At 38.9% G+C, this 13,820-nt stretch overlaps 1 protein-coding gene across 4 annotated transcripts in view; it reads left to right on the top strand.

The window, feature by feature from the left end:
* Positions 1-13,079, top strand: part of MBIP (MAP3K12 binding inhibitory protein 1) — a 33,354-nt gene extending 20,275 nt beyond the window's left edge. For 2 of the 4 annotated variants that reach the window (XM_024762088.1, XM_024762090.1), the window contains one exon: positions 12,550-13,079. In XM_024762088.1, coding sequence (XP_024617856.1) covers positions 12,550-12,657 — 108 coding nt within the window. In that variant the 3' untranslated portion in view covers positions 12,658-13,079. The remainder of the gene's footprint in view (positions 1-12,549) is intronic. The other 2 variants (XM_024762089.1, XM_024762091.1) reach the window with 1 other exon arrangement.
* Positions 13,080-13,820: the final 741 nt, after the last annotated feature.

Raw genomic sequence — 13,820 nt, forward strand, 5'->3', positions numbered from 1 at the left:
TTTTTTTTTTTTTTTTTTTTTTTGCTGTGACTAGGAGTTACAATACTATGTTGAATAAAAGTGATGAGAGTGGACATCCTTTTATCTTAGAGGAAATGCTTTCAGCTTTTCACCATTGAGTATGATGTTAGTTGCAGGCTTGTCATATATGACCTTCATTATGTTGAGGTATGTTCCCTTTATGCCCACTTTCTGGAGAGTTTTTATCATAAATAGATGTTGAATTTTGTCAAAAGGTTTTTCTGCATCTATTGAGATGTTCATATGGTTTTTATTCAGTTTGTTAATGTGTATCACATTGATTGATTTGCAGATATTGACAAATCCTTGCATCTCTAGGATAAATCCCACTTGATCATGGTATATGATCCTTTTAATATATTGTTGAACTTGGTTTGCCAGTATTTTGTTCAGGATTTTTGTATCTGTGTTCATCAGTGATATTAGCCTGTAATTTTCTTCTTTTGTAGTATCTTTGTCTGGTTTTGGTATCAGGGTGATGATGGCCTTGTAGAATGAGTTCGGAAGCTCTGCAGTTATTTGGAGTAGTTTAAGAAGGATAGGTGTTAATTCTCTAAATGTTTAGTAAAATTCACCTCTGAGGCCATCTTGTCCTGGATTTTTGTTGTTGGGGATTTTTAAAATTACTGATTCAATTTCATTACTGGTAATTGGTCTGTTGATATTGGTATTTTCTATTTCTTCTGGGTTCAGTATTGGGAAATTGTACATTTCTAGGAATTTGTCCATTTTGGCATATAGTTTTTCATAGTAGTCTCTTATGATTCTTTGTATTTCTGTGGTGTTGGCTGTAACTTCTCCTTTTCCATTTCTGATTTTATTGATTGGGCCCTCTTTTCTCTTCATGAGTCTAGCTAAAGGTTTACCTATTTTGTTGATTTTTGGGGTTTGTTTCTATTTTATTTATTTCTGCTCTGATCTTTATGATTTATTTCCTTCTACTAACTTTGAGTTTTGTTTGTTCTTTCTCTAGTTGCCATAGATGTAAGGTTTAGGTTGTTTATTTGAGGTTTTTGTTGTTTCCTGAGATAACCTTCTATTGCTATAGATTTCCCTCTTAGAACTGATTTTGCTGCATTCCACAGATTTTGGAATGTTGTATTTTCGTTATCATTTGTCGGCAGGTATTTTTTTTTATTTCCTCTTTGATTTCTTCAGTGATCCATTGGTTATTTAGTAGCATATTGTTTTTTTAGTAGCCTCCATGTGTTTGTGTCTTTTGCAGGTGATGTTTTTGTTTGTTTGGTTGTTGATTTCTAGTCTCATAGTGTTGTGGTTGGAAAAGATACTTGATAGGATTTCAATTTTCTTAAATTTACCAAGGCTTGTTTTGTAGCTTAGCTGTGATCTATCCTGGAGACTGGTCATGTGCACTTAAAAAGAATGTGTTCTGCTGCTTTCAGAAGGAATGTTCTCTGTATATGAATAAGTTCTTCTGGTCCAATGTGTCATTTAAGGCCAGTGATTCTGTATTGATTTTCTGTCTGGGTGATCTGTCCGTTGATATAAGTGGGGTGGTAAAGTCCCCTACTATTATCGTGTTACTGTCAATTTCTCCCTTTATGTCTGTTAATATTTGCTTTATGTATTTAGGTGCTCCTATGTTGGGGTGCATATGTATTTACAATTGTTACATCTTTTTCTTGGATCGATCCCTTGATCATTATGTAATGTCCTCCTTTGTCTCTTGGAACAGTCTTTATTTTAAAGTCTATTTTGTATGATATAAATATTGCTACTCCAGCTTTCTTTTGATTTCCATGTGCATGGACTACCTTTTCCCATCCTTTCAATTTCAGTCTGTGTGAGTCTTTAGATATGAAGTGAGTCTCTTGTAGGCAGCATATATAGAGGTCTTGCTTTTTATCCATTTAGCCATTGTCATTTGATTGTAGCATTTAGTCCATTTATATTTAAAGTAATTATTGATATGTACCTGTTGACATTTTGTTAATTGTTTTGGGGTTGTTTTTGTAGGTAATTTTTGTTTGCTTTTTTTTTGTTGTGACTTGATGACTGTCTTTAGTGTTATATTTGGATTTGTCTTTCTTCTCTGTGTATATATCTATTACAGATTTTTGGTTTTTGGTTACCATGAGGTTTTTATATAGCAGTCTATATATATATATATATATATATATATATACACACACACACACACACACACACACACACACACATATATATACATGATTGTTTTAAGTTGTTGATCTCTTATTTCAAATGCATTTTAACAACCCTGCCTTTGTCCTCTCTTTCTCTCATGATTACTGTTTTTGATGTCATATTGTTACATCTGATTTTTTTGTGTATCCCTTAATTGTTTATTGTGGATGTTAGATGATTTCACTACTTTTGTCTTTTAACCTTCTTACTATCTTTGTGCATGGATGATTTACTACCTTTACTGTATGTTTCCCTTTATTGATGAGCCTTTTCCTTTTGTAATTTTCACATTTCTATTTGTGGCCTTTTGTTTTTGCTTCTAGACACTCCTTTAACATTTCTTGTAAAGCTTATTTGGTGCTGCTGAACTCTTAGCTTTTGCTTGTCTGTAAAGCTTTTGATCTCTCCATCAAATCTGAAAAAGAGCGTTGCTGCATAGAGTATTCTTGGTTGTAGGTTCTTCCCTTTTATCTCTTTAAATATATCATGCAACTCCTTTCTGATCTGCAGACTTTCTGCTGAAAAATCACTTGAAAGTCATAAGGGAATTCCCTTGTATGTAACTTGTTGCTTTTTCCTTGCTACTTTTAACTTTAATTTTTGCCATTTTAATTACAGTGTGTTTTGGTGTGTTCCTCTTTGGGTTAATCCTGAGTGGCATTCTCTGTGCTTCCTAGACTTGGATGTCTGTTTCCTTTCCCAGATTAGGGAAGTTTTCAGCTATTATGTCTTCCAATATGTTCTCAGCCCTTTTCTCTCTTTTCTTCTAGGACCCCTATAATGCAAACATTAGTGTGCTCAGTGTTGTCCCAGAGCTCTCCTGAGCTGTCCTCATTTCTTTTCATTCATTTTTCTTTTGTTTGTTCAGCATCAATGATTTCCACGACTCTGTATTCCAGCTCACTGATCCATTCCTCTCTTTCATTTAGTCTACTGTTGATTCCTTCTAGTGTATTTTTCATTTCACATATTGTATTCTTCATCTCTGTTTGGTTGTTCTTTATATTTTCTAACTCTTTGTTAATAACTTCTCACTTCTCTCTCTGTGCATCCATTCTTCTCCTGAGCTCTTTGGTCATATTTACGATCACCACCTGAACTCTTTCTCAGGCTGTCTCCACTTCACTTAGTTCTTCTTCTCATGTTTTATCTTGTTCTTTTGTCTGGAACATGTTCCTTTGTTGTCTCATTTTGCCTGAGTTGCTGTTTTTACTTTTATGTATCTGGTGGTTGGTTATGTTTCCCAACAATGGAGAATTGGCCTTTTGTTACCTGACCTATATGCTCTAGGGGTTCCCCTTATGAGGGCTGCATGGGTCCTTCTGTTGCGGCTGGCTATGTGGGTGGTCTAGTAGGCTTGGTTGGCCCCTAGTCTGGTTGGCTGCCAGGCCCTGCCTTGTGTGGAGGCTGCCAACCACAGGTTGGTGGGACTGGGTCACACGGTGGCTGACTGCAGAACCCCAGGTAGCCTTGGAGCTAATTTTGCCCCACTGGTGGCTAGAGTCAAGTTCCAGAACACTCCGGGGCTGTTGCCTGCACATGGTGGGTGAATCCAGGTCCTGCAGCTAGTGCTGGCCTACTGGCAGGCAGAGCCAGGTCCTGGAGTCTTAATTCTATGGCCAAGGCGACCCAGAGCTAGTTTTGCATCACTGGTGGGTGGGGCCGGTTCCTGACACAGTTGAGTGTGGCATCCAGGACATCCTGAAGCTTGTGTTGGCCTGCTACTGGGCAGGGCCAAGCTGGTCCCAGTTTAAAGTGTGGCCTACTGGTAGGCAGTCCAGGTGTGCAGGCTGTGGAGCTGTCGTTTTCTTGTGGTTGGTGTCTGTCCCTTGGTGGGTGAGACTGGTTCAGAGGTTAAAGCGGGCTTCCAGGGCAGGGCCGGGGCCCAGGGGATTCTGGGACTGGTGCCTGCCCACTTGTGGGTGGAGGTGGGTCCTGGATCCTCTGGTTGCCAGGGCTGTGTCCAGAGGTAGCCATGGGCTGAGGAGGTCTTAAGGCAGCCTGTCTGCTGGTGAGTGGGGCTGTGTCCCGGCCCATTTAGTTGCTTTGGCCTGAGGCATCCCAGCACTGGTGCCTACAGGCTGCTGAGCTAGAACGGGGCTGGGTCCTGCGGCTAATAATCTAGAGGGAGGATTCCACAATGCCACTTGCTAGCACCAGTGTTGTCCACATGTTGGAACAGGCTTCTAAAAATGGCTGGCCCACCAGCCAGTGGCTGTGTAACCAGGGTGAGCTGCAACTAATTTCTGTCTCTCTGGATGACTCTGCAAGATCAGAAGGTTGGTCTGACCCAGGCTCCTGTCAAATTACTGATTCTGCTCTGGATCCTAGAGTGTGTGAAATTTTGTGTGTGCCCTTTAAGAGTGAAGTCTTTATTTCCCCAACCCTGTGGGATTCCCAAAAGCCATCCCTGCTGGGCTTCAAAGCCAAATGCTCTGGGCTGGTCTTCTCTCTGCAGTATATGTTGGTTGTCTTATAATTTGTTGATGATTTCCTTTGCTATGCAAAAGCTTTTAAGTTTGATTAGGTCTTGTTTATTTTTAATATTACTTCTTTTGCTTTGAGAGACTGATCTAAGAAATTGCTGTGATTTATGGCTGAAAAATGTTTTGCCTATGTTTTTCTTCCAGGAGTTATTGGCGTCATGTCCTATATTTACGTCTTTAACCTATTTTCGGTTTACTTTTCTATATGGTGTGGGGGAGTGACTTGATATACATATAGCTGTGCAGCTTTCCCGCACCACATGCTGAAGAGACTGTCTTTTTTCTTTTTCTTTTATTTTAACATCTTTATTGGAGTATAAGTGCTTTACAATGGTGTTAGTTTCTGCTTTATAACAAAGTGAATCAGCTATACACATACATATATTCCCATATCTCCTCCCACTTGCTTCTCCCTCCCACCCTCCCTATCCCACCTCTCTGGTCACAAAGCACTGAGCTGATCTCCCTATGCTATGTGACTGCTTCCCACTAGCTATCTGTTTTACATTTGGTAGTGTATATAAGTCCATGCCACTCTCTAACTTCGTATCAGCTTAACCTTCCCCACCCTGTGTCCTCTAGTTCATTCTCTACATCTGCATCTTTATTCCTGTCCTGCCCCTAGGATCTTCATCATGATTTTTTTTCCTTTAGATTCCATATATATGTGTTAGCATACGGTATTTGTTTTTGTCTGACTTACTTCACTTCGTATGACAGACTAGGTCCATCCACCTCACTACAAATAACTCAATTTCATTTCTTTTTATGGCTGAGTAATATTCCATTGTATATATGTGCCACATCTTCTTTATCCATTCATCTGTCGATGAACACTTAGGTTGCTTCCATGTCCTGGCTATTGTAAATAGAGCTCCCATAAACATTGTGGTACATGACCTCTCTTGAATTATGGTTTACCAGGGTATACGCCCAGTAGGGGGATTGCTGGGTTTCTATTTTTAGTTTTCTAAGGAACCTCCATACTGTTCTCCATAGTAGCTGTATCAGTTTACCTTCCCAATATTCTATTTCTTCCTGATTGTCTTGGCAGGTTGTGAACTTCTAAGAATTTGTCCATTTCTTCCAGGTTGTCCATTTTATTGGCATAGAGTTGCTTGTAGTAATCTCTGCTGATCTTTTGTATTTCTGCAGTGTCAGTTGTTACTTCTCCTTTTTCATTTCTAATTCTATTGATTTGAGGCTTCTCCCTTTTTTTCTTGATGAGCCTGGCTAATGGTTTATCTATTTTGTTTATCTTCTCAAAGAACCAGCTTTTAGTTTTATTGATCTTTGCTATCATTTCCTTCATTTCTTTTTCATTTATTTGTGCTCTGATCTCAATGATTTCTTTCCTTCTGCTAATTTGGGGGTTTTTTGTTCTTCTTTCTCTAGTTGCTTTAGGTGTAAGGCTAGGTTGTTTATTTGAGTTGTTTCTTGAGGTAGGATTGTATTGCTATAAACTTCCCTCTTAGAACTGCTTTTGCTGCATCCCATAGGTTTTGGGTTGTCGTGTCTCCATTGTCATTTGTTTCTGGGTGTTTTTTGATTTTGTCTTTGATTTCTTCAGTGATTTCTTGGTTATTTAGTAGTGTATTGTTTGGCCTCTATGTGTTTGTATTTTTTACAGATTTTTGCCTGTAATTTATATCTAGTTTTATACCGTGGTGGTCAGAAACGATAGTTGATACGATTTCAATTTTCTTAAATTTACCAAGGCTTGATTTGTGACCCAAGATATGATCTATCCTGGAGAATGTTCTATGAGCACTTGAGAAGAAAGTGTATTCTGTTGTTTTGGGGTGGAATGTCCTAGAAGTATCAATTAAGTCCATCTTGTTTAATGTATCATTTAAAGCTTGTGTTTCCTTATTTATTTTCATTTTGGATGATCTGTCCATTGGTAAAAATTGGGTGTTAAAGTCCCCTACTATTATTTTGTTACCATTGATTTCCCCTTTTATGGCTGTTAGCATTTGCCTTATGTATTGAGGTGCTCCTATGTTGGGTGCATAAATATGTACAATTGTTATATCTTCTTCTTGGATCGATCCCTTGATCATTATGTAGTGTCCTTCTTTGTCTCTTGTAATAGTCTTTATTTTAAAGTCTATTTTGTCTGATACGAGAATTGCTGCTCCAGCTCTGTTTGTTTTCCATTTGCATGGAATATCTTTTTCCATCCCCTCACTTTCAGTCTGTATGTGTCCCTAGGTCTGAAGTGGGTCTCTTGTAGACAGCATATGTACGGGTCTTGTTCTTGTATCCATTTACCCAGTGTATGTCTTTTGGTTGGAGTATTTAATCCATTTACATCTAAGGTTATTATCGATATGTATGTTCCTATGACCATTTTCTTAATTGCTTTGAGTTTATTATTGTAGGTCTTTTCCTTCTCTTGTGTTTCCTGCCTAGAGAAGTTCCTTTAGCATTTGTTGTAGAGATGGGTTGGTGGTGCTGAATTCTCTTAACTTTTGCTTGTCTGTAAAGCCTTCGATTTCCCCTTCAAATCTGAATGAGATCCTTCCTGGGTAGAGTAATCTTGGTTGTAGGTTTTTCCCTTTCATAACTTTAAATATGTCCTGCCACAGCCTTTGGCTTGCAGAGTTTCTCCTGAAAGATCAGTTGTTAACCTTATGGGGATTCCCTTGTATGTTATTTGTTGTTTTTTTCATTGCTGCTTTTAATATTTTTCCTTTGTAGTTAATTTTTGATAGTTTGATTAATATGCGTCTTGGCGTCTTTCTCCTTGGATTTATCCTGTATGAGACTCTCTGCGCTTCCTGGACTTGACTGGCTATTTCCTTTCCCATATTAGGGAAGTTTTCAACTATAATCTCTTCAAATATTTTCCCAGTGTCTTTCTTTTTCTCTTTTTCTTCTGGGACCCCTATAATTCGAGTGTTGGTGTGTTTAATGTTGTCCCAGAGGTCTCTGAGACTGTCCTCAATTCTTTTCATTCTTTTTTCTTTATTCTGCTCTGCACTAGTTACTTCCACTCTTTTATCTTCCAGGTCACTTATCTGTTTTGCCTCAGTTAACCTGCTATTGATTCCTTCTAGAGAATTTTAAATTTCATTTATTCTGCTGTTCATCATTGTTTGCTCTTTAGTTCTTCTAGTTCCTTGTTAAACGTTTCTTGTATTTTCTCCATTCTATTTCCAAGATTTTGAATCATCTTTGCTATCATTATGCTGAATTCTTTTTCAGGTAGATTTCCTCTTCGTTTGTTTGGTCTGGTGGGTTTTTACCTTGCTTCTTCATCTGCTCTATGTTTCTCTGTCTTCTCATTTTGCTCAATTTACTGTGTTTGGGGTCTCCTTTTCACAGGCTGCAGGTTTGTAGCTTCCGTTGGTTTTGGTCTCTGCCCCCATTCGGTAAGTTTGGTTCAGTGGGTTGTGTAAGCTTCCTGGTGGAGGGGACTGGTGCCTGTGTTCTGTTGGATGAGGCTGGATCTTGTCTTTCTGGTGGGCAGAAGTACATCTGATGATGTGTTTTGGGGTGTCTGTGAACTTACTATGATTTTAGGCAGCCTCTCTGCTAATGGGTGGTGTTGTTTTCCTGTCTTGCTAGTCGTTTGGCATGGGTTGTCCAGCACTGGAGCTTGCTGGGCGTTGAGTGGAGCTGGGTCTTAGTGTTGAGATGGAGATCTCTGGGAGAGCTCTCGCTGATTTGTATTATGTGGGACCAGGGTGTCTCTGATGGACCAATGTCTTGAACTCGGCTCTCCCACCTTAGAGGCACAGGCCTGACACCTGCTCAGAGCACCAAGACCCTGTCAGCCTCACGGCTGCTAGTTTTGGAGGGTCTCCTGCATGGGTGGGGGGCAGTTGTTGCTCACCACAGGGACACGGACACTGGCAGCAGAAGTACTGGGAAGTAGTCCTTGGCTTTAGCCTTCCTGGAGTCTGTCATTTTCCCCACCAAAAAAAACCTGTCGTTTCCATTGTGTATTCTTACCTCCCTGGTCTGTAGATCAATTGACCATAGGTGCACTGGTTTATTTCGGAGTTCTCTGTTCTGTTCCATTGATCTATGTGTCTGTTTTTTTGCCAATACAGAGCTGTGTTGGTTATTGTAGCTTTTGAGTATAGTTTGAAGTCTGGAAGTATTACACCTCCAGCTTTGTTCTTTTCCTTCAGGAGAGCTTTGGCAATTCTGGATCTTTTGTGTTTCCATGTAACTTTTAGGTTTATGTGTTAGGTCTGTGAAAAGTGTCATAGGTATTTTGATGGAGATTGCATTAAATCTGTAGATTGCTTGGGAAGTATGGCCATTTTATCAGCATATAGGTCTTTCACCTCCTTGGTTAAGTTATTCCTAGGTTTTTTTTGTTTTGGTTTTTTGTTTTCCACATGGTTTTATATGGGCCTTTTAAAATTTTTTTCTGATATTTCATTATTAGTGTAAAGACATGCAATAGATTTCTTTATATTAATCTCATATCCTGCTACCTTACTGAATTCATTATCAGTTCTAATAGTTTTTGTGTGGAGACTTCAGGGTTCTCTACGTAGAGTACAATGTCATCTGCAAATAGTGACAGTTCTAATTCTTCACTTCCAATCTGGATACCTTTTATTTCTTTTTCTTGTCTGATTGCTGTGGTAGGACTTCTAATAGTATGTTGAAGTGGTAAGAGTAGGCATCAGTGGCTCGTTCCTGAATTTAGCTGGAAGGCTTTGAGCTTTTCACCCTTGAATATTCTGTTGGCTGTGGGTTTGTCATAAATGCCCTTTATTATGGTGAGATATTTTCACTTTGTGAGTTTTTATCATGAATAGATGTTGAATTTTTTCAAATGCTTTTTCTGCATCTGTTGAGATGATCATGTGTTGTCTTTCCTTTTGTTAATGTGGTGTATCACATTGATTTGCATATGTTGAACCATCCTTGTGACTGTGGTATGAATCCCACTTGATCATGGTGCATGATCCTTTGAAGGTATTGTTGGATTCGGTTTGCTAATATTTTGTTGAGGCGTTTGCATCTATATTTGTTAGAAATATTGGCCAGTAATTTTCTTATTTTATAGTGTCTTTTTCTGGCTTTGGTATCAGGGTGATGGTGGCCTCATAGAATGAATTTGGGAGAGTTCCCTCCTCTTTGAGAAGGATAGGTATGAGTTCTTCTTTCTATGTTTGGTAGAATTCCCCGGTGAATCCATTTGGTCCTGGGCTTCTGTTTGCAGGGAGTTTTTTTTTTTTTTTAAATTAGAGATTCTATTTCACTTTTAGTGATTGGTCTGTTCAAATTATCTGTTTCCTCTTGACTCAGTTTTGGCAGGCTGTGTTTCTAGAACCTTGTCCGTTTCTTCTAGTTTGTCCAATTTGTTGGCATATAACTGTTCATAGTATTTGGTATCAGTTGTTATATCTCTTCATTTCGTATTTTGTTTGGGTCCTCTTGGGGAACCTGGCTTGAGGTTTGTTGATTTTGTTCGTCTTTTAAAAAAAACACCTCTTGGTTTTATTGATATTTTGTATTTTTGTTTGACCTCTTTTATTTATTTCCTCTCATCTTGATTATTTCCTGCCTTCTGTTGACTTTGGGTTTTGTTTGTTCTTTTCCTAATTATTTTAGCTGGTAGGTTAGGTTGTTTAGGATTTTTCTTTCTTGAGGAAGGCCTATATCCCTATGAACTTCCCTCTTAGAACTGCTTTTGTTGCATCCCGTAGATCTTGTAAAGTTGTGTTTTTCATTTGTTTGTCTTGGTATTTTTGATTTCTTTGATTTCATCATTCATCCACTGGTTTTTTAGTGCATGTTTTTTATTCTCCTTTTCCTGTTTTTGTCTCTGTGGTTGATTTCTAGTTTCATACCATTTTCAGTAAAAAAGATACTTGAAATAATTTCTGTCCTCTTAAATTTGTTGTGGCTTGTTTTGTGACCTTATGGTCTATCCTAGAGAACATTCCATGCGTGCTTGAAAAGAATGTGTATTCTGGGTTTTTTGGATGTAGCATCCTGTAGAAATCAATTAAGTCCAACTGGTATATTGTGTCATTTAGTACCTCTGTTGCCTTACTGATTTCCGGTCTGGATGAGCTGTCCTTTGATGTCAGTGGGCTGTTAAAGTCTCCTAGCATTATAGTCAACTTCTCCTTTTATGTCTGTTAGTATTTGTTTTATATACTTTACTTAACTGTTTCTTCTAAATTCATAGAGGCAGAAAGTTATCTACTCTGGTCTTCTTGAAGGATTGTTTCTATGTGGGGACATTTCTGTGTAAACTGTATCCAGTGTCTTTGGTGCAAGGGATGGTTTTAGTATGGATGACTGACAGCCATGTCTTTCCTCTGGGTGTGCTGGCCATTATCCCCTAATAGGGGATGTGGTTGGTGTTGGAGTATCTAAAGCCTGTGCAGGGTGTGAGGCAGGGCTTTCTCTCTGCTGTTGCTGTCACCGCCCTGTCAAGGGTGGGGTCTATTTCACAGTTGTTGTAGAAGCCCAGAGGGTTGGGTTAGATCAGGCTTCTTTGCCCTTGAGTGTGTGCCCTGCCCCAAGGAGGTGATTGCTGAAGCAAGTGAGGCCCAGTGCAGTCAGAGAGAACCTATGCACTGCCTGTGTAGGTGTTTGTGGTTCTGCTTAGAAGCAGCCCAAGGCTACATGTTTTCCTCTACTGTATTTGTCCCGGATCTAGTGCAAAGGTATGGCATGGCGGAGTGTTGTGACTGCAGGAATTGAGGTGGCTGCACTGCTGCCTGAGATCTGGGCTGCCTCTGTGGCAGTCTTCTCTTAGAATCTAGCACTAAGCTGCAGTGTGGACTGGACATTCCAGGGCACTCTCGCTAGGAGACAAACCACTGTGTTCCTGAGTGCTCTGACAATGGCTGCCCCTGCCCCACCCGGATCATACTCTAGGCACCCTGTTCTGTCTCTGTATCGCTAGACCAAGTCTTTTCCCAGTGTTCAGTTGGCCCAGATCTCTCAGTCTGTGGTGTGGAGTGAACAGGGCCGGGGGTGTACACCCCTTCGGATTGGGAAGTGTAATGAGGCAGCATCCACCAGTGCAAGGCTCTCTCCACCCTGATTATTGGGAAGCCCGCACACGTACTCCTCCTGGGTAGAGTCTAGGTTTCTCCAGCCCTTCTCTCTGTCCCAGTGGATTTCCTAGCAGGCAAGGGCACTTCTCACCCCTGTGCAGGACCCCAGGACTGGAATTCAGGATTGTGGCCTAACCTGCTTGCTCCCCAATGCCAGGGTCCACCCATGCAAACCTTCCCTTCCTTACATATTCCTCCCAGGGGCACAGGTCCTGACCTGATGTGTTTTATTTTCTGTCGTACCTGGTTTTGTAGAGATCGTCCTTGCAGCTTTGGTTGTACAGTTCTTCTGCCAGGTTCCAGTTAGTTTTCCATGAGAACTGTTCCACATGTAGATGTTTTTTGATGTGTTTGTGTGGGGAGGTGAGCTCCACATCCTCCTCCTCTGCCATCTTGATCCCCCTTATTTTTTTGATTGTAAAATTTTGAGTATATTTGAGAGTATCCATTTTTTCCAGGAGGGGTAGTTGATTGCAGTTAATCTATCAAAAGAGAATTTCTAGTTATTTTAAGCAAACTAGTCCTAAATACTTTTTTTTTTTTACTATTGATTATGAGAATAGTCAGTTGAAAAAGTTTTTACAATCCTTTCAGAAAGTATAAAAGTTCCAGGAGAGCTTAGTCATTAGAAAAGCAAAAGTAAGAAATATTTAAGTCTTGTTATCTTATGCCTTTAAATTTATAGTATAGTCAACATTAATATATAGTTCAGTTTTTAAATTCTCATGAGAAAAGGGTATTTACCATGCTTTTGGATATTTTATATATTTATAGTACATTTAGAACTTTATCTGCATTAAGATACTTCAGCAATTTGTTATTGTTTACAGCAGAACTATTCACTGGCTGAACTTGATGAGAAAATTAGTGCCCTCAAGCAAGCTCTGCTCAGAAAATCAAGAGAAGCAGAATCTATGGTGACGCATCACCTTCCGTGAAAAACTCCTCTGTTGTCATTTTACTTTTTTAGATATGTGTGTGTAACTTACTTACATAGTCATTTAATTAATTGCAGTGCATTAATGTAGCCGTCCCTCTGAAAGCAAGGTTTATTTTCGTGTGAGTCCACTTTGCAGCAAGCAAGCTTCAAATATTCCAGTGTACTTTAAAATAGTTAATGCACTGAAAATAGCAATGTTGGAATTTATTCCCTTCTGTTTTAAAGGAGGTATTTTGGAAATTGAAAAACTTAATTTGAAAGTACATCTTCATGTGTATGTGTGTGTTTACCACAGAAAGAAGATTTATTTTGAATAGTGATATTTAAGAAGACTTTATATTTGTAACATTGACACTAACCAGTTTTAGTTTAAACCAGTACTTTGTACATAATAGGCATTCAATAAAAATTTGAAGTGAGTTTTAAATGAATGCATATATTCTTTTCTAAGTGTCAGTTTAATCTAAATAGTAGATCATACCTTTTATCCCCTTAGACTGTGTGACCTTAACAAGTTACTTAATCTATTTCCTTATCTGTAAAATGTAGGATAATATATCCTACATTTGTTATGAACAGTAGTTGAAATCATACATGTACAGCTTTTGAAACTGGCCTAAAAGAAGTGCTTAGTAAACGTTAGCTATTATTACTATTGACTAAAACCAAGTGTGTCTTTGGAAAGTTGTTACAACTTATATAGTCCCTCTCCCTTGAGAGCCTCACCTTTTTGGAGTGCCCCAGTTTTATATTAGGCAGTACATATATTTCCATAGTTGCAAACTAAACATTTAAAAGATGCAGCTACTACTCACACACTTATGATCAATTAATCTATGACATAGGAGGCAAGAATATACAACAGAGAAAAGACAGTCTCTTCAACAAGTGGTGCTGGGAAAACTGGACAGCTACATGGAAAAGAATGAAATTAGAACATTCCCTCACACAATATACAAAAGTAAACTCAAAATGGTTAAAAGGCCTAAATATAAGACATGAAACCATAAAACTCTGAGAACAGAGGTGAAACAGTCTTTGACATAAATTGTAGCAATATTTTCTTGGATCGGTCTCCCAATACAGAAGAAATAAAAGCGAAAATAAACACATGGGACCTAATTAAACTTGTAAGTTTTGCATAGCAAAGAAAGCCATCAA

This window comes from Neophocaena asiaeorientalis, unplaced genomic scaffold (assembly GCF_003031525.2).
Source record: "Neophocaena asiaeorientalis asiaeorientalis breed wild unplaced genomic scaffold, Neophocaena_asiaeorientalis_V1.1 scaffold190, whole genome shotgun sequence".
NCBI lineage: Eukaryota > Metazoa > Chordata > Mammalia > Artiodactyla > Phocoenidae > Neophocaena > Neophocaena asiaeorientalis.